The sequence below is a fragment of the Desmodus rotundus genome, chromosome 4, assembly GCF_022682495.2.
Source record: "Desmodus rotundus isolate HL8 chromosome 4, HLdesRot8A.1, whole genome shotgun sequence".
Taxonomy (NCBI): domain Eukaryota; kingdom Metazoa; phylum Chordata; class Mammalia; order Chiroptera; family Phyllostomidae; genus Desmodus; species Desmodus rotundus.
Window position 1 is genome coordinate 93,592,055 of NC_071390.1, and position 21,720 is coordinate 93,613,774.

The window sequence follows — 21,720 nt, forward strand, 5'->3', positions numbered from 1 at the left end:
TTGCTGCATCCTTGACAGCTCCTCACAGGACGTAGCCTCTCTGATAGATCCAACAAATGGAGCGTTCTCCTTTCTTTCCCAGTGTCTGTTTACCTCAATGTAAGAATTTAAGGCTCATATCTGCTAGTGACAAGTAATGATAAATAACTTATGGAGCCCCAGAATGTTGGTAGCTAAGAACTTTACCACATATTCTAGGAGAGTCTCTCTTTTTGTAGAGCTGGCAAACAGTTAACTATTCGGTATGACCACTGGGATTTCCTAGAAGTCACACATAGTTTTACAGCAGTCTTATCAATGCTGGTACTACCCATCAAAATCCGATGTAAGTTGCACCAGAGGTGCTCAAATACTTGAGGATTCATGGCACTGTTTAAGTATTATAGATTTCAGATCTTTGAAAATGATTCTACTTTCTTGTTTCAATATTAAGTGACCTCATACCCAGCCAATCTCTACTGAAAATGAAGAAGGGCTGATGCTATAACTAGTTAGTTCCCCAGTGGTGAAAAATTCAGTAAGTTCTGGGGTGAATCCATTGATGCACCTGGGTAAGCAAACCTCTATGACAAAGGAATAACACTTTCCCTAATATGGTACAGGGGCATCTTTCCCATATTCAGAGGCTGCTTCTTATTTCATGTTTTATGTCTCATACAGGCTATCACTGCATTTCATAGTTCATTGGCCCAATGATTGATTGAATTGAGAGCAAAGCTGATTGATTGTTCCTCCCTCAAACCTTCCTTTTTATCCAGAATTTTTTTTTAGGAAAAAGCTATTCCTTTAAGGAAGGCCCTGAAAATGAAATTGAATTTTTTAAAAGAGTCTGAGAAAGGAAGCATAGCTACAAAATAATGAGCTTATATAAATCATACAAAAACCAGTCTCATAGTTTTTTACCCACACCTTCAATCATGAACAGCATAAAGTTCTGTGGCTTCAAGGAGCATTTATAAGCCGAAACCAAAAATTGATGACTATTAAAATAAAAAAAGGCTTTAAAAAATTACCAGAATGCTTTATCTTTGAACAAATAAGTAAAGAAGAGGAGATTTCTTAAATAAGAAAGCCTGAGGAAGCCTTCAAGGTATTCTTTTAAACAGTAAGAAATATTCCAATGTAACAATTGTCAAATAGATATTGGCACACTTATTAATTCTGACAAGCTAAATATTTATCTGATCAATCACCTCTTCAGTATTCACTGTGAACACTCACTAAAAGAACCTTTAGAACTGGGTTACAACTGAGGAAATATTGAATGTCAGTGACAGATTCTATGATTTGGACTCTCAACGTCTTTTATAACCACAAGGAGCAAGTGATGTAATCCTAGGTCACTGCTATTGCTATTGCTAGGGCTAGGGCAGAGCCACTGAATAGGAGCTTACATTCTACTCTATCACCTCAAACCAGTCACTCTTCGGGCTCCAAACAATCCGTGAGAGCCAGGACTATGCAACTATGGAGGGAATCATTGAAGAAGACCGAAAGCTGCTATACACTTATAACAAGTTTGGGTTACTAGAGAGAAATAGATATTTTATACCTTCCTGAGACTAAAAACTTAATATTAAATATAATCACTGGTTCTTCCATATTTCAAGCCCTTCTATTTTAAAGCAACAAATGGTGTCATGACATTGTACCATTGGGAAAATGAAAACAAAGCATAAAAGTTAAAACCATTACTTTTCACGATCACATCTGAAGTCATGCTAAACCCAGTAAAATAACATGTAGGACATAACGAAGAGAATGATAGGCTTGGCTGGTATGTGATTCAGAGTGAGGACACATCATCATACTGAAAGTTGAAGCATGCGCTGCAATCCTGCCAGCTGGTCCTCACGTATTCCAAGAACCTGTGAGGAGATCTGGGACCCAAGTTATTGATTCTCTGGCTTGGTTCACAACAAAGCCAATCTCATTCTGTTGTATCATTTGATTGAACTCTGAAAATACTTAAGGGATTTTTTCTTGTCCAGCCAAATGAAGGGAAAGAAAAATAGAAAGCTTATATCCTGTATTAAAGTATAAAAAGAAATAATTTTACATGGGGAAAAATGGAACCATTCAATCAGCCCAATAAAACTAAAATAACACAAACTGTCTTAATGGAGTTGTTCAGGAAAATATAGAAACTTATACACTTGGTTTATAAGAAGCAAAAACTAAGAATAACACATGTAGAGGAAGTTTTTAAGATGAATTCTTAGTGTTGTTACAATGCAACCTTCAGATTAAAGAAGAATAGTCCATCTTTCTGTCTTGCTCCTATAAACAAACATAAGAAAGAATCGATGGTTAGTTCCAAAGGTCAAATTCATTTTTAAAGAAGCAAGAAATATGTCAAAATATATTTTATTTCACTATTTGTTTACTTTCAATATTAATAATGATCAAGTTCACATTTTAAAATGTGTTTGGCAAATGTGTTTCTGAACTTACTAGACATCGTACTGGCTTTAATGAAGTGCCCAAAGGGGAACTTCTGTTAGAAAATTGAATTAAATACAAAGAGTTATACAAAAATTATTTTAGAGTGAAATGTTTAGTTTCATTTAAATCAATCATAACAGAGATAAAACAGTGTAATAGATACATTCCTAAAATATCATGCAGAAATGGAATTTACCATGAGTTAGTAATCCAGTTAAATGAGTGAACTCTGTACTGAGAATTTTTGTAAACAAATAATCACTACCTAGATTATGTAGCATTTCATCTGGTACATTTTGTTTAAAATGAGATATACCTGTTGGAGGCTATAACTTAGTTCAATCCATTCTAAGATAAGTAGTGACATGTTCAAAAGCCTACTGTAAATTGGCCTTTTCTGTTGATCGCTTTCTTTATATAGTACATCTACTAGAAGTTTGCCTAAAGAACATTTTCTTAGACATTTGAGACTTGGTATGTGAACATAATGTTATAAAGACAGAACTAGAGTGGCTTACAGGTCACATTTGTGAGGGATGAAGAAGACTCTCTCAGGTGAAAAATAACCCCCAGCAAGTGTCACATAACAGGTATCTAATCACTTATATGCAATCACAGGCGTCAGCAAGGGATATTTTAACCCTGTCATCTAGAAACTGGCTTATTAATATATGCTTAAAAAAAAGAAGTCTTTAGGAAAAATGATGACTTCATATGTACAATATTTCATGCTTCTTTTATTTTATTCTTTTGTATTTTATATTAAGGAATGACCTTCAAGATGAAAAAGACCATTGTGAGTTTGGAGACTTCATTTGCTAAATTTAAGTTTTTCTGCCTAACGACATAAAGTAGCAACAGGAAAGAAAAATATAATTATGAAAGACAGAGAAGAAAACAGGAGACTATGAAGAATCATTTCTATGTGGATCAAAGGGGGCAGGGAGGCACTCTAGGGTGTTGAGAAATAGAGGAAAAATCTATTTATACAATATACCAATACAGTTTTCAGGGAAAACCGAAAACTGTATCGGTATATTTCATTTCCCAGACACTGCCCTTTTACTCTTTCACAGGGTATTGCTTCTGCTTACATTAACTTGAAAGCAATTTTACTTGCAATCGTGAAATTATTAAGTTATTCCAATTCTTATCAAATATAAAATAATAACATAATAATAAATGATAAATTTAACCAATCAGGGGACTGTGACAAAGTCGGTAAAGACAAGAGGCTGACTATATTGTGTCACCAGGCAGTCTGGCCAGGATGACTTCCCGTGCCTATAGGACCAGAATACACGACAGAGTTCAGAATGGGTGCCGGGTTAGGTTTTCCATTGTCCCACACAGGCCTGTGTCCAGGCAGAAAGGAAAATCATCACACTGCTGCTGGCAATCTAGGCCCAGAGTTGTATAGCATTCTGGAAAGCCTTGGGGAATACTAGAGTACCTTGATCCACGGCCAACTGGCCTGTCCCAAGAGATCAGCCAGCTCTGACTGCAGAGCTATGGAAACTACCTCCAGTTTAAAGGACTATAAAACAGTCCTGGATCAGGTCCCTGATGCTTCCCTGGGAATCTGTAAGGATAAGGAGTGATTATCCTTATAATATCCTTGGCTCTGGTGAGGGCCCCTGAAAGATCAGAAGGTTCCAAGGCATTCATGAGGTTGTAGTCTCCAAGTTTATGTGCTATGAACTCTTTGATATGTCCTTTGTAATGGTTTTATAATTCAATCTTCACAATATTCCTGCAAGGTATCCCCATTTTATTGCTGAGAAAATTGAAGCCCAGAGGGGGCAAATCACTTGTCTTGAGTAGTAAGAGTATTAGATTTTGGGCCAGGACTGCCTGATTTCAAGGGGCACATACTAGAGCTTTAGTGAAACCACACAGCTCCTCTCCAACTAAAATGTATTAATCCATTGGCATCCAGGGGGGATTCCACTCCCTGGTGTGCATCCCACACCTGTCCCTCTCCACATGCACACAGAAACACCCCACCACCAAGAGCCACAGCCCCTAGAAATGCTAACACTGGCTCAAATTCCTCTTTGGGGAATAAAATGCTCTAATAACTAAGGACAGCTAATTTTTTAATCGAAAGAAAAATACATATGGAGGCTTGATATATGCTAGACATTACCAGATTCAAGGTCAGTTTCTGACCTTATTCCTTTCTCTTTTTCCCAGATGACTGAAGAGGTACAATTCATAGAAAGGAACTGAGACCTGGAGGGCAGAGAGTAAGAGAAGGGCAAACGAGCGGCCACCTATAAGAGCATGGCCATGGAGCATGAAGGGCCTAGGTTTCAACTGATCTGTTTCCTTGGGACAAGTTATTTATTTGTCACATAGAGATGAATATAGCAGCTACTTGTTTTAAGAGTCAGATGGCATGATGTTAAATCTTGGCATATGATAGATGATTAATACACATTGGCTATTGCTTTTAATTTTTATTCATTTATAGAGGATAGAGAAGAGAATTATAAAGGCAGTAAAATTTTGGAGAGAAGCACAAAATTAAAAGCAAGAGGAAAGCTACAATCCAATAAAAGAAAAAAGGAGAAGGAAAAGGGCAAAGAAAAAAGGCATTAAGAAGATAATAAAATTAAACAACAGTCACATATAATAATTGAGAAAGGAAGTCACAACCAAGTAAGAGAAAAATAGAAATAAATGAATTGATTAAGAAATGTAATTATGGAGTGAAATGAATATGAAATGTCCAGCTTGCTGCCAACTGGCCTACTCCACAGATGCAAAGAACGTTCTGGTGAGGGAGCTGGCAGGGAGCAGTGGTCCTTTAAGTTTTCTAGTCTGTGATTAAATACAAACTACAAGCAAAAAAAGTGAGATGGAAAGAAGCAAGGTGACACATTAAACTAAATCAGCTTGAAGGGAATGGGAAAGGAAAAACCACAATAAGGAATAAAGCCCCCCTCCCCACTGCAAAAAAAAAAAAAAAAAAAAAAGCAAACAACAGAAAGTAAATTCTCAAACAAATGGCAAGTGAAGAAAGGAGGGGAAGTGAACTAGTGGGAGAAATGCCAGGGAGGAGGACCACCAGCGAAGGGTGGCTCTGGGGAGAAAAAGAGAAGGGGGCTGGAAAGCAGTAAGAAAGAAGCAAACTGAAAAAAAGACTCTGGTGTGGGGGCATTCAGGCGTTGGGTCCCAACTCTGCCCCAAAGGAATGCTGTGACTGAAGAAGAGCCACTTAACCTTTCTGAGGCCCAATTTCCTCCTGCAATTTAACACCATCGGACAGGGACTGGTGATCTAACGACCTCTTTGGGACCTGCTTAGAACACTCTGCAATATCCAGTCCCTTTCTCTGACCTGTGGGGCTCTATTCAGAGGGTTGAAATAACTCTGAAAAGGTAAGGAGAAAAGAAAGACAAACCTGCAGGAGCTACTCCATAAGGCACACTCAGAAATGAATAAACAAATGGATAAAATCTTACAGAAAAAAAAAAGACATTCAAATGTAACAAAGTAATTGCAATACCTACTGCATAGCAGACATAGTGCCAATTAAAGTTTTGTTTTGTTATTATTATATATTTATTTTATCTTTATGCTCTTGTAAATGGTATTTAGTATCAAGTCTCAATAAAAATTTTAAAACAGAAATATGGCATCCCAGGAGATGGACTGGAGAAAGCATGAAAAGGAAAAATATAGGTTCGTGCCTCCCATGATAGAAAACTAAAAACAAAAATAATGTCTTTGGTAAAGGCATCAAAGATCCTGAGGAGCTGGGATGTTCAGAACAAAATCAACAAACAACAGGGGGCTAGAACAGAAAGGTTTTAGCAAAAAAGAAGGAAGTTGTGAAGTTTTGCAGCTGCTGTGCCTCCCATGCTGGTGTGTTACAAATGGGTTCCTGCTGTGACTCTCTGGTCACTGGGCTACTGGATGTACACAGCCTTGTCTGTTTATCACAATCTGCAATGTCATTATTACATAATAATAAAACAAGTAACATCACTAATTATCTTTGAAGTGGGAAAGGCTCACCTATAAAAGCAAACGAAAGGGAAATTCATAGAATAATTAGAAAAAAACAGCAGTTGGTCATGCTCAAATACATACAGGGGCAGAAAGCAAAGCTCCCTGTTACAATGTGCAGCTAAAAATAGAGGATGAAATATTTATTATTTGAGCTGGAAGGAATCTTAAAGGTGAAGACAGGACTTGAACACTAGGTTTGCATTTCTGTGTGTCTGGCGTGTGTCCTCCAGCTGGAGTGCACGCTGCTGGCTGATGCGTCCATACCAGATCACGTGGGGGTTTAGAGTCACCGCAGAGTACACTGTGGCTAGTAGAATGTAAACATGTAATTCATGTTTGTTAAATGAATGGGGGAATTGGTGCATTTCATTCAACACTCATTTTTCAAATGGCCAGAGAGGCAGAGAGTAGATCCCAGGTGTCCTGGCTGCCAGTTGAGATCTCAGTGCACTCTCAGATATCCTTCCTTTGTTCCAGGCTGCCTACCAAGGAACAAACACACAGAGTGGCCTGTGGGGAGCATAGTATGGCCCGGGGCTAAGAGCCATCTCCACAGGTCCTGGCTCTCTCACTCTCTGGGAACTTGAGCCAAACCATTTCTTTCTAAGTCCCAGTTTTCTCCTCTGCAAAATGTTGTCATTGGATCAAATCACTTAAATGACTTAACTGAAAGGGGCACATAAAACCAGACCCTACCTCAAGGAAAATCTCTGGGATAAGGCTGGTTTTCAAAGGAAATTTTGAACTGAAACGAGTGGCCAAGGCTTCTCACAAGGACCATTCATATGAGTATCAGCTGATGAATGAGTGAGTATAATGCAAATTTTGATACATCTGAATAGCATTTAAAATTTTTTTCACACCAGGAAAAGAACTATACACTTGTTTATGTATCTGACTTTTCTTTGGGAAATGGCATAGAACTATAAGGAAGGTGAGTTTTGAAGGATTTTTGTTAGTTATCTGAGTTTTAACAATGAGATTTTAATTTTTTTGCCTGTGTACAAAAAGCTAATTGTTAGTTCTTCACTAGTCTTCTTAAATGGTGAAGCCAGCTTTTGATTTCTGTCTGTCTTCAGGGCTATGGACTAAAAGAAAGGTTTTGCTTTCAAAAGGAAATAAACTCTCAAAAAAATCATTGTTCAAATCTTGAATGCTGAAAACTGTGATTTGTATTTGTGTCTGATGGAAACAAATCCAAGCCTAATCACTTCAGACTTAGCAGACAGGACAAAGGCCAAAGGCAGGTGCCGAGGGGACACTACAGAGCTTGTGTGCCTGGTTTCTCTCTTTGCCCTGTCCTCCCTTCCCCTTGTTTCTGCGCCTCCGCAGTCACACAAAAGCCTTGCAGCATTAGCTGCTCCAAAATAGCCTTAGGTACACGTACCACCTATGCAGAAGATTAAAGTGCTTTTGTCTAGAGGCTACTTTTTTCCTTCTGCAAGACTATTCTCTAGTCCTGAGTTCCCTCCACGTGTGTACTGAATTTTTTCTTTATTTTTTACAACAGACAAAACATGCATTATTTATCTTTAATCTTCCCCCTCCCTCTTTTTTTTTTTTTTTTTGTGATCATCACACAGTACCTGTTACAAACCCTTGGAGAGGAAAATTTCTAATTAATCTATTTCTAGGTTGCAAGTAAAATGAGTCTTGTGCTTTTACCTGAATTCTTCGAGAAAGACCCAAGGATTTTTGAACAGTGGCCTAATTTCGTGTACTCCAATAAATGTAATAACCCCTTAATTTGAAAAGGGCTTTAAATCTGCAGCACACTGTTATACCATCTGACGCTCAGATGCATTTTGAGGAGTAGAGATTATTAACACACGAGTGTCATGGGTGGTAGAGTTTGCAGCCCAAGAACACACAGCTGGTGGGAAGAAGCTTTGACTGTAATCTAATGATCCTACTTCCTAATTTAAGGCTCTTTCATTGGCCAATGAAACAATGTTCCTCTGTTCTTTTTCAGTTCAGATAAATGGCTTATTTCCTTACAGATGCATAGAAAGGGTTTCTCTCTTCCTCATCTCCTTTCTTGGTTTGGTATAACCTTACCAAGAAGTGAAAGTCCAAGAAACGTTCACAAGGTCAACCCTTTCTAACCTGAAGAGAACAGGAGAATGAGGGGCCATTGCCCCCATAGTGCTGACATCTTTGTGTTCGCATCTGAAGTGCGCCCTGATCTCTCCCATGTGTGTGACCTCAAGTGTCCTGACTCAGGCTCACTTTTCCTATCAGGTTTCATGGACTGTATTTACGGCAAGAATTCCTGTCTACGAATTTGGATTAATTCAGGTGTTAGGAATCTACTTTATCTAATTTCCTTTAGAGGGGAGCAAGTAGAAGTTGCTTCTTTTCTGAAGGGAGGACATGCAGATGTGAAAATGAACACCAGGTAGGGACTGGCAGCTGAGAGAATGGATTCAGTCTGAACGACTGGGTCCAACATAGCAGCCCCTGCAAGGAGCCACAGCTTTCAGTAATGGCCCCCCTCATAGATGTCGGCTGTGTGTGTGTGCACGCGCGTGTAACACCTTAAAGACCTGGGACTCATCTAACAAAAAGTATTCTGATTGTCTGCAAACAGAAAAATAAGAGCTTAAAAAAGACATTCTCTTGTATAAGAAACTTCAAGAGGAAGATGTGGGAGAGGGGGAAAAAATCTTCTGGAAATTCAGAAAACCCCCAAACAAGAAAACGTCAGTCTTTGACCCTCCTTACTTCTGAGGAGCAAGCCAATTAACAGTGTTCCCAATGATTTTGCCGGATGTTCTCCCTTCTGTCACTGGCACTGCCAGGAAGAGAGGCTCATGCCACAAAATACGGACTGGGTTTTTGTTTCTCTCCTCTGTGAACTTTCAACAAAGTCTAACCTGACAGATGCAAGGTTCACTTCCCTCCTATTAACAGGTGAGAAAAACACTCAGGCAATGTGAAAAGGTCAAAGGGAAAAGGCCATGAAGACTGAGGAATGGGGAGAGCAGGAAGCTTGGCAAGAAAATTAAGAAAAACTCCTTAATAATTTGGATGGGGTTTTGTTCTATTCTTCAAAAAGAAAATGCCCATTTCTAGACAACTTCCTCTGCTGTAAATCTGACATTTCAAACACACACACACACACACACATAAGCAAACAGGATTGCTCTTAATATTTATATCTGATAATGATCAAAGTCACACTCACCCAGCTCCATCCTGCTTCCTGGTGATTGCTCATCATCTGTGCTCCACCACAAAGCTCATGGTGGTGCCGTCAAAGGAGGGGGGAGCAATGATCCTCGGCCCCAGAGGCTGGGAAGTGATGCTGATGACAGGTTTGCCGTGCAGCTGGGCAAAGCCCTTGGCCCCCACCAGCTGGGATGTGGCTGTTGGGGCTGTAGAGGAAGCAGGAGACTGACCAGAGGCCATGAAGTATGGGGCCTCAGGGAACTTGGCAGCTGCCTCTTTGCTGGGGGATTCTGCAGCCATCTGGGAGAGCTCACTGCTCCCTGGGGTGTGAGCAACTGGTGTGGGCTGCAGGGCACTGGTAGGGAGCACTGTGGGCAGAAACCCAGGGTAGATCATGTAGGTGGGTCCATAGGCCCCAGGACTCAGGGCCAAGGGAGGCACAGGGAGAGACATGGGAGCCACAGCTTGCTGCTGGGAGGTCATGGGCACATCCACATACTGCCCTGTCTCGGGGTCAAACAGTCTCCGGGTCATGGGCTGCACTGGTGTGTCCACCAGGTAGTACTGGCCAGTTGTCACATCCAGGAGCATCTTGCGCTGGGTCTGCTGAGGCTGTGGCTGCTGGAAGGGGTCTGAGGGGACCGGAGCTGGGCCTGCAGGTGCTGGGGCAGGCATGCCAGGTGGGGAGAAGCAAAGGACCTGGGGCTGTGACCCTTGCAAGGTGAAGGGCAGTGACTGCTGGTGGTAGATGGCAGTGGGGGGATGCTGGGGGCTCTGGGGCCCTGTGGGGGCAGCTACTGACTCCCGTGGGTTTTCAGGTTTGGTAGGCCAAGCTGGCCACCTGGTTCCACTGATCTGGGAGCCTTTGGGGCAACCGGGGACCTGACTGCGGGCACTCAGTGGGGGCAAGCTGCAGAGAGTGGCTGCTGAGGAGGCTGGGGGTCCCTCCCTCCCAGCCCTAGGCCTGCCTGGAAGCTCCCCAGCTGCAGAGCTTCCTTTAAGTGGGATGGTCAGGTAATTCTCACAGTCACTATTGCTCTTTTCCAAATTGCTGCCATTTTTCCTGTTGGTCACCTCCTCAAGAGGTGCCCGGGTGGCCGGAGAGATCTTGAGGGACCGAAGTCCCTGAGACTTGATGCTTTTTGCTGCTGAAGGGTTCTCTGGAGAAAGCCCTTGTGGGAATTTGCCAGCGACACCCCCAGTTTTCTGGGCGCTGCTGGCACTCACCGTGAACACATTGCGGTTGCTGGGGAGTGGTGGGAGGGGCTGCAGGGGCTGGGTTCTCTCCATGTCTTTGAGGACTGGGGGAATATAGAGGGATCGGGGCCTTTCCTTGGCCAGGGCCAGGTTCTCGAAGGCAGCAGCACGGGCAGACACACTCTCGGAGCTCGGGTTGGAGTTTCTTCGCTGCAGACGCTCCATGGGTCCCCCTCGCAGGAGCACTCCTCCTTTGTTTCCTGTGCCCCGCTCTCCTACCTCACCCGGCCGTTTGGCCAGCTTGTCGGGGTCCCCCTCAGCACCCCCGGCCCCTTCTCTCTCTTCGCTAGCAATGAGCGACAGAACATGGCTGTCCGTCATCACCGGCAAGGGGTCGCTTTTGCGCTTCCACTCGTTCCTGTTGAAGCTGTACAGTTCTTCCATGGACCTCACCGCAGCAGTCAGCTTCTCCAGGGCATTCCGAGATGGCTTCCGGTCTCGCCCTTCCTCCTCGTCCTTGGCCTTCTCTGGGGTCTTCTGAGCAGAAGCCTTGGAGACGATCTTGAGCACAGGCAGGTATGAGCCCTGCTCAGGCTTATTGGGGGCAATGGTGGCCACGGGCAGCCTGCCAGATGCCCTGTGAACCAAGACCGTGCCTTCTGGCGAGGAGGCATTCAAGCCGTTGCTGCTGCCACCTTTGCCCAGGCTCTCCCTCAGCTCTCGGTCCATGCTCTCTTCCCTTTGGTTCAGCACTGCCTGGCACGTAATCACCATGGGGGACAGGGATCTGGATCCGCCAGCTGCAGCAGCCAGCTGCCTGGGTTTGGGCCCAGTCAGCCCCTGCTCTGGAGTAACACTGCCCTTGTCACTGCTATCGCCTGACCCTTTGATTAGTTTCCTGACATCTCTCACCTGGTGGAGAGGGGCCTGAGCCTTGGACTTGTCTCTGACGTCTCTCACCTGGAATTGGGGCGCTTTTTCCATGTTGTCCCCCCGGCAGAGTTTCTGTTGCACCCTAGTGTTGTCCTCAATGGTCCTGAGGAGGTTAGAGGAGCTGCCACTGGTCAGCTTGGGCGTGAGCAGCTTGGCAATGTTGAAGTCTGAGCTTGGCTGCTGCACGCTCCCCAGCCGGATCTTGATTTCCGGAGCTTTGGGCTTAATCACTGCGGTGGAGGTGGCCTGCGCAGCAGGGTACTTGGTGGCCTGTTTCCCCGGCTGCTTGTCCTTGGGTGTCTGCTGGATGTTGGGGACAAAGAGACGCGACATGATGGTGGACTTGCTGGCAGAGATCTCCCCTAGATCAGCCCTCCAGTCACCCCCCTTGGGCAGCTGAAGCTTTCCAATGGGGGCTTTTTCTTCCCGATTCTCAGCCTCTTTCTCTTTCCAGGACCGGAATGCACTGTTCTGACTACGGAGGAAGATGCCCTTGACAGTCTCTGATGCACTCTTTTTAATTTCACACACTTCCTCTGTGTGGCCATCAGGGAAAGTTCGGCCAGAGCCTGCATTGCTCTCCCGAGGAGCACTGGCTCTGAACACTGGAGACTTAGACCCCACCACGGACCCCTCGGCACCTGCATCAGACACACTGAGCACAGTGTACTCGGAGCCGGCCTCTGAGTGGCGAGAGCCCTGCCTCTGCAGGCCCCTCTCCCGCTGCTTCTCACCCAAGGAGGCGGGGGCGCCCTCTGCCTCCTTGGATGTGCTGGAGAGGTTATGGGATGTGTCAGTGACTTCTCCCCTCTCCATTTTGAACTCCTGTTCCCGCTGCATCTTCTTGGAGATGACATTTTTGAGCAGACTGGAAGCAAACTTGGACTTCTTCTGGGGGCCTTCTGCACGGGCGGCAGGCTTGCTGCTCTCAGAGGTCTCTGAGCCGTCATCTGTGCACACCGACCCGGGGCCCTTGCCTTTGGTAGTCCTGCAGGGCCCAGTGGTGGAGCTGGCTTTGCTCTCACTGCGTAAATTCAGAGGCTCCAGAAGGGTGACCACGCGTGAGCCTGTCTGGACCTGCTTCTGGAAACACAGAGGTGTCTCCACATGCTTGATTTCCCCTTCGACCTTGCTGACCACAAACTCCAAGGCCTTGGTCTGGGACTTCCTGGAGTGGATGTAGAGCTGGTCTGCGGTTGTCCTGGCACCACCGTCCTTCCTAAGACTTGCGGCCACTGAGGCTGCACTGCTCCGGAGCAGGCTCTGTTCCACCCTGGCTCCAACACCCCCACATTTTAGGTCTAGGAGGGTTGACCAACGCCCAAAGCCGACTTCGGAGAGTGTGGAGGACTCTCGGGAGCTGATGTTCAGAGCCTCAAAGTAGGGGTAAGCGAGGCTCCGGAAAGCGCGGGAGGTCAGGTTACGAACCTCTTTGTCCGCATCGTCCAGTTCACTCACGGCGCTGGAGGCCCCGCTGGAATAGTCCACCAGCTCCTTAGCCCGGATAGCCCCACACCGTGTTTGCAGGCGAGCAGGGACAGCAATGAATTTTTTTGCATGGTCCTGAGCCACGGCTGCAGCCGGGTCTTGCTTCAGTGAACTTGAATTGTGTTCAGCAGCCGTAGAGACTCGGAGGCTCATGTCGCCTTCATGCTTGGCAGCATAAATAATGTTTTGCTTTGCGCGCACGTTGCTAGGCTCATTTATAGCCCGGGAAGTCGGTTTGATTGATAGGAGGATCTGGCTTGCTGAACTCCCACAGCTGCTTGCTGCGGCTGCTGCCCCTGAAGCTGCCTCCGGGGGCTCCGGCAAGGGCTCAGGCCGAGTGGCAGTGCCAGGCCCAGTGGGTGGGGGAGTGGGGCCACTGTCAGTAGGGTCACTGCCCACTTCCGTGCTGCTGGTGTCGCGACCACTGCTGCCTGCGCTGGGGCGGGGAGGGTCACTGCTGGAGGGGCTCGGTGTCCGGGTGGCATTGGTGCTGGGAGTAGTGCTGAGGTAGCAGCTGTTGTCCTCCTCTTCGGTTGGGGTGGTGATGTCCCCCGGGGTCTCGTCACTGCCACCAAAGGAGGCATAGTCCACGAATGAGTAGATCACGTTGTTGTCCTCGAAATCCCAGTGGGAGGCCAGCCCCACGTCGAAATCCATGTCCTGCTCCACCTCACTCAGCTGGATCTCGTGGGTGGTGATGTAGTGAGCCTGCTCGTTTTTTGGGGGGCCCCTACTTCCCTGAGACTTGGCAATAATGTCCCTGCACTCTGTTCCATCTTCTCCCCCTCCTCCTCCTCTTCCTCCCCCTCCTCCTCCTCCTGCCGTTTTCCCTCCCACTCCTCCCCTGCGCTGGCAGCTCACTGCACTCTCCCCACTGTCACTCTCAAAGCCTAAAGATGAAGACGAGGTGGCCAGAGCCCCTGTTGATATGGTGGGTCCATTCAGCTCGGAAAGGCCACCTTCTGCTTTGCCCACCGGGGAGGAGGAGGAGGAAGAGGAGGAGGAGAAGTTGCTGCCCTCTTCCGTGCTGCAGCTCTGGGATCCGGTGAGTTCCGAGGAGGCAGAACTCTTCTGGGGGGTTGGAGCCTTGCTCTCTTGACTTCTGGGTTCATCTTGGGCTTTCTCCTTGGGATTCCTAGAGGCCCTTTGATCCCCAGGTGAGCACTCCAGAGTCCGTTTCATGGCCTGTGGACTCTCCCTCTGGACTCCAGCTGAAGTGCACATCTCCACATATTTCGCTTCTTGCTGGGAGGAGGCTGATGACTTGGGCAGTGGCTGCAGCTGCTGCTTTAGCTCCTGGCTATCTTGAGCTCTGCTCAACCCGTCCCCCACCTCCTTCAGTCTGGCCTGTGGATTCAGCTCAGGAGTGGCAGCTTCCATTCTGAGCCCTTGCTTAGGTATCAGCGACAGGAAGAGACAGTGGTGAGTGCTGGGGCTGTCCTGGGTCCCTCCCTGGTGCTGGAGGGGCTGCAGGGTTGCCCGAAGCAGGGTCCTATGTGCCTGGACTCTCCCCAAGGCTGTAGACACCACTTTCTTTGCTACCACCACCTCCCAGTTCTTCAGCCCCTGTGGCGGGGCCCAGGCAAGCCTGAGGGAAGTGGGAAATCTCCTGGACGGGGTGGCAGAGGTGGTCTGTGGCTTGGGGGATGCTGCTCTGGCCGAGACTGTGGCCACCTTCCTGTAGCTGAGCTGTCCTGTCCAGTTGTTTGCCTGGCACCATTGGCAGCTTGGAGTCCAAATGCCATCGGCCATGGAAGGAGCAACATCTGTAGGTCGACCCTGGAACTCTCAGAAATGAAAGGCAAGTATGTGCTGTTTCTTGTGAAGCCTTGTCCCTTTCCTGGATGGGGCGAGAGAGGGTCACGTCATTCCAGAAATATTTTTAGTGTCTATTCCCTAGTCAGAGTGAAACCACACTGGAGGGTACAGAGGAGACTCTAAAATGAAAAGAGAAGGTTGAGGGTGGATGAGGCATGTGGGTTCTAATTCAAATCAACCAAATGTTCTATGTCGTCTATTATAATCATGTCTAAGAAGTGTGAAATAATGCTTCACTCACTGCCACTTTCACTGCTAAGCCTGATTAAGGAACCCTCCATTCCCAAATAAAATCCAAATTCTTCATTGCGTTTTAAATCCATTTAAGGAAAATCCAGAACGATTTCAAAATCCCCCTTGGACATATGGTAAGTTTTATGTTTGCCTCAAAAGCTAAGCATTTTCTTCTCTTTCAACTCAAATCAGATGAGTTGTAGTTAATAAAAGTTTTCATGAGAATAAAACATTTCATCCTCTTTTTCCTGAAGTTACACTCCATGAAACATAATCCATTTGTTTCAAAATAGGAAGAGTCCCTTCTAGAATGCTCACTGGGCTGATATGAAGAACAAAGGGCAATTTTCAAAAACTGAAAACATAAGGCTTTAAATAAACTTTTAGTTGCAATCACTAAAAAAAGGAGCTCGTGGGGTCAAAATTGACACTACTCCAACTCAACATATCCAATCAATCTCAGAAAACATTCCCTAAACTTCTAAAACCGTGAGAAGACAATAAACCTCCAATTAAATATAGCCTGAGCTTCAGCCTCCTGATTCGGTTACGCTGGCTGAACTCCAGACCTGCAGGGCACGAAGTCAATAGGCACGAAAGAACAACGAACACACTTACCCTTCATGAGTACAGTGCTGCTTGGAGGGAGGTTCAGAGAGGAAATGTGACCCGCTGGCATGCCCCATGGAAACAAAGCCAAAGTCCCAGTTCACTGGCTCTGAGGTACATCCATTTCAAACAGTTCAGTGGTTGTGCAAGTGAATTTGCCAGGCAGCCCATGATGGGGGTTCTGCGCTGACCATCCTCATAAAAATCCCTTGGGTGTTATCAGTGGAGAACCACGACTCTTGGTTTTGGTGAGATCTGGCCCTCATCACCTGCCAGGACCCGTTCCACCACTATACATAGTCTATGTGTCACTTATGCCGATTGAATAAAGCACTATTTTAAACATCCACATTTGTGGGGAACAAAAATAACACCGTCAACCATCTCCTTCCAACATGAAAGCCACCCCCGCACAGAAAAATGTTCCTTCCTCTGTTAGGCGTGGGGTAGGTATGGAGTGGGAGCCCCTAACAACTGAAGCATTTACCTTCCCATACTTGAGAGGTGGACAGCACAGCCCCGCCGCTCTCCCCGTGACAACTTGGATCTGCCCACATCATTGCCATTAAAAACACTACATAGGGAAAGACTGGAAGTATCAAGTGTCACAATGTGGATGTGAAGCCAGAGCCCAGCGTGAAGAGAGCAAAAGAGAAAAGGCAAGAGAAAGAAACAGAGAAAGGGTGACAGGAAGGGAAGAAAAGAATAAAGAGAGAATTTGCCAAATTTGTGACCAACTTTTTCATTACAAAGAATCTAGGATTTTGTGCTTGATAATAAGAATTAAAAGTAATAATTATGACTAAGCACTATTTGAAGTACTTTTGAATGTGTATATTAATTTATTTAACTCTCATAACAACCTTGATGAGTTAGGTACAATTATTGCAGTGACTTTGTAGACAGGAAAGCTGAGGCACAGAGACGTTAAGGAACTACAGAGCGGAATTCAAACCCCGGCAGTTTGCTCCAGAGGCTGAACTTTACCCGTGGTTATACTACGGAGCCTTGCTGACCTCCATGCTCAAATACTGTCCATGGCACCCTGATGCTCAACTGGAATGTAGCAACACAACCGCTAGGCAATTTCATCTACAAGACCATAGATAAATCGTATAACCATATCTTGGTTTTCTTTTTTTCATATCATCAACTTGTATACACATTATGTACTCAGGAGTTAAGGAATCTGAAACAATAAATAAAATGAAATAAAATATAATTTTCTCCTTCAGGCAAACAGTATTTTTAAAGTCCCATTTTAATGTTGCTTAGAGGCTTAAACAATAAACCCTGAACACTGCCTCAAGCACTGTGGGCCATGCACATACCATAGCTGAATAGAAGGCAGTGTTTCTGCCCAATTATAGTCTAAGGAGGAATTCTTCCATCACTTTCCATATGGCCCTGTCTGTCATGACAACTTGAACAGATTTCAGCAGTTCCCCCCTGCATTTGGCAAAGTGCAACATTTTGGAAGGTCAGATGCCCTTGGGTACAGTGTATAATTACTTAACACCCAAGTTCTGGAAATCTACTTCCGGAGTCCTGCTTTTTTCCACAGAGCCAAAGCTCCCCAGGAGACAAAGAGAAAGTTATCCTAAAAGAGGTACTTACCTCCAAAATATTTGTGTGGCTCCTTTCCTGTTTTCTATCTCAATGAATGCCAGTGTAGGAAAAAGCTTGTCAGGAAATCCTTTTCAATTTTCAAAATGTAGGGTTTAATTCAAACCACAAATTCTATTTAAAAATCAAACAAGCAGAGAACTTGTAGTAGGACAGTCTCTAGTAAAATATATATATATTTTTTTAAAAAGCAACTCAAATAGAGAAATAATGATCCACTGAAGGGTAAAGTAAAACAAGTACCCTAAATGGCCTGCCCTCTGGTATTTTCAGAGTTCGGGGCTGTGTATGTTACTATGAAATATTCTCAATTCTATTGAAATAATTTGCAGTGATTTGGTAGCCATGGAGCCTTTTATTCCTTAACATGACGATGGTCATTTTTTTTTTTTACAGATGAGCTCAGTGATTGCCTACCTGATCTCAACTCTTGAGCAACCACCAGTGACTAATGTCACAAGCTTATCCATGGTAAGCAGGCACACTTGGTAGACCAGGCAAGGTATATTTGGTAGATAACTTTATATGGGAATTCAAAGAGCAGCAAGGGAAATGACTCAGTGTCATTATTTTTATCTGTGCAGAGAAAGTTTCTTAGCATTCTCTGGAAGTTTTGTGAGATGCAATCATAGTATGGAAATTTTTAACATGATTAAAGAAATTAGGAATGAATTTAAAATGAAGACCAGAATGTCCACCAACCAGTAAAAGGGCATGGCTATATTTCGGGTCTCTGACAGTGGCCAGTATGACAGACAAATTATCATTCAAAAGGAAGAATAGTTTGTCAGAGGTAGACAATGAGACTAGCAATGAAGAGATATATTTAAACTCTGACTCAAACTAGGAGTCGACAAAAAAATTGTACCAAACACAGACATTCTCAGGATTCTCTGGGATACAATTGCAGGTATTCTCTGGTTGCTTTAAATTTTGTGTAAGGCTTTCCATAAACACCTGCACACCTCTTTTCACACACTGATGTGAAGGTGGCCTTTCTGCTGGCCATGGCTTCATGCCCAGAGTGTGACCAGCTACCTCTTAGGTGGGCACACCAAGAATTACATCCCCCCAAAAAGACACCATATTATTTATTTTTTGCCTGAGGGTGCCAAAGAGTGTCAATTTAGTTAATGAAGTAAATGCTTTAAATATTTTAGCTTATCTAACCTTCTCAAAAACATTTGAAAGAGCAATTATTATTCCCATCTAATGGATAAAAAATTGAGGGTAAGTGAACACACGCACACTGCATGACTTTTCAAAGTTAATCAGTCCTGGAACCCTTCTGTCCAGTTCTGAGTGACTGAAGCCCACACTCAGTTGATGATTGAGCACTCAATCCATCAGGTGGAGGTCACAGGCTCATTCCCACTGCTGGCCAATTAGCTGTTCCTCAGTCTTAACCAGCTGCATGCACATGGGACCAGCTGGTCACATGGAATCCAAGGAAACGGAGTGCCAGGATTAGTGTAAAACTATCTCTGTGAATAAAAACAGCATGTACCATGAAGATGAATAAGTAGCACTATCTTCTAGTGCAAAGAAGAGCACGGTACTGTAGAATCGTGCCATGTGCATTGCAGACACAACCCCTTAGCTATGCCCTTAAAACTTGGAAGGACAGGAAGGAACAGTTCACCACCAGAAATAAAACTTTGACACTCAAGCCTGCACACACAGAGGGAAAAGGTGGTGCATAAAATGTTCTTTACTTTTCCCCTGAAGTCAGTAAGTATATGAAGGCATTCCTCTCTCTGGTCCCCATTCTTCCCTCTTTTCCTCTCTCTCAACAGTCTCCTAGGCTTTTTGTTCTTCCTTTCCCCAGCCCTATTCCTCCTCTTCTTCCTCTTGATGATAGTTTTCAACTGGTTCTCTCCTGAGAGAGCAGTGGAGGTTTTGGTGTTCCAGATCTTACTGGGTAAAGGAAAATTACCCCTTCCAGACCAGCTTCCAGGTCGTGAGAGGGATGTGGGGAAGGGTACCTCCTTGGTCTGGGATAGCAAGTCAGAAGAGATGCCTCAGTAGGCTTTAACAAGATACTATAAGTTTTTCCAGCTTGGTGTGGAAATAGAATTTAAATAAGCAGTCAACTCAGCTGCCTATCTATAGGATAACACAAATGAATTATTCCTATGATTTTAGAAAAAAAATTTTCTTTGCCTTTTAATTCTTAATATTGCATTTTGGGGCATAAAATCATATTTCCATTTTGTTACTTGGGAAAATATTTCTTCCACATTTCTGATTTCAGACTTCAACAATTTCAAACATTAACCTTTAAAGATATACTTGATGTTTTATTTTTCAGCTTTCTATTTTCTATAAATATTTGGAATAACTATGTAAATTAAGATCCTGTTTCTTTTCTTGCTTCAAATCTTATGTTCAAATCTGCTCAAAACTCAAATACTAAGATGAAAATTAAGCAACTTTTTAGGAAACAATTGACCGTTTCTATCTAGCATACAGCAGAAGAACACTAGGGTTTAATAACATACGTAAAGGGACGTTTATTGCAGCACGTCATGATAGCAGAAATTGGAAACCACCTAAATATCAATCAGTTGAGGAGTGGTTGATTGATGATAGCGCATGGACGCTGTGCCACATGAACTCTGCAGACATTAAAGGACCAAGAACATGTATTCCAATCGGAAAGAATTCCCATGAAAAAAGAAAATTACAGAATAAAATGTATTAGTATGATTGCATTTCAAAAACAACAATAATAAAGCTCATTAAGTGAACATCTACTTGTATCAACAGAAAATATATAGAAGCATAGTATAAATGCCAAACTAACATTGTATTTGTATATGTGGAGAAGTAAGATTGAACAATCGTTATCAAATTTTCCTTTATTCTGTGAGGTGTTGTTTCAACTGTTACAATAAACATGTTTTTCTTTTATAATAGAGAAAATTATTTTATTTTGGAAAATGATTTCCTCTATCAACTTGCCTTAAGTTAAACCTATTCAGTTTAGAATTGAAGCAAAGACAACTCATACTGGGGTAGACCAAAGAGAACTTTTAACTTTGTTTCCTGTTTTGTTAACGTGGACCACACAGCTATGAGGGGCAGAGGAGGACAAGAATTCATTTCTCCTGACCCCAAATTCAGTGCTTGTTCCTGTGTTGCTCAAACTTTGTCATCAAATTGACCAAAGGGAAAAGGAGACTAGATTGTTTTCTCAAAAACTGTGGATGTACTCTCTAAAAAAGCAAATAATTTTCTTGTGGCATTATGTTTTGCCTTATAAACTAATGTGAATTAAATAAACAATCTACTGCCATGTACAACAATGTAGATGAATCTCCTAAATTAATGTTTGGAAAACGAAGATAGCTGCAAAGAGAACACACTCCATGATTCTCTTCGTATAAAAATATGAAAGAGGACAAACTACTCACTAGTGTTGGAAGTCAGGACAGTGGTTACTCTGGGTGATGGTGTCAGAGAGGGGGCAATGGGGGCTCTGCAGGGCTGGAATGTTGTTCTGTGTCTTCATCTCTGCTGATCGCATCGGTGCCTTCACTTTGTAAAAGCACATCGAGCTGTATGCTTAGAATTGTTCCCTTTTCTGGACACATGTTATAAAATATATTCATTAAAATTAATGTGAATCTTATAACATGAATACCCATGTCTATTTTTATGTATATTTTTCAAATCTTGAAATAAAGTTGATAATGTATTAAAATATACAGTATTTACGTTGTCACTTCACATACCACTGTGTGAACTCCAGAGGGGTCCAACCCTGGTTGGGAGGAAAAGCATGGTGTCAAGGACATCTCTGGCTGCGGCAGTGAGTCAGGACATTCCAGGGCGGTCAACAGAGCGTTCCAGAGCTTGGGCACTGGAGTTGCACCTATACCACAGGAGTTTGAATATGACTCCACTTTTCCTAGCTGTGTAACTGAGGACAAGTAATTTAACTTCCCTTTACTCCACCGGGGTTCACTTCGTTAGGGTTGTGAGGATTAAATTGGATAATCCATTTAAAGCACTTAGCACAGGGCCTGGCCCATAGTAAGCAGGGAACAAATGTTAATTATTGCTCACTATTGTTATTCTATGTGGAAATTTTAACCCTCTCCCCTTACGTGTGCATCTCCCATCCCCACCCCTGCAGCCAGCGTACTACGCATTATTTTATATGTATCAGATGTT

At 44.0% G+C, this 21,720-nt stretch overlaps 1 protein-coding gene across 1 annotated transcript in view; it reads right to left on the reverse strand.

Moving 5' to 3' along the window:
• Positions 1-454: 454 nt before the first annotated feature.
• The window catches only part of C4H4orf54 (chromosome 4 C4orf54 homolog), a 36,676-nt gene continuing 15,410 nt past the window's right edge, over positions 455-21,720 (reverse strand). Inside the window, 3 exon segments of the mRNA XM_053923464.2 lie at positions 455-2,280; positions 9,653-15,094; positions 21,262-21,418. Of these exon segments, the coding sequence (XP_053779439.1) occupies positions 9,685-15,094; positions 21,262-21,418 (5,567 nt within the window). The 3' untranslated portion in view covers positions 455-2,280; positions 9,653-9,684.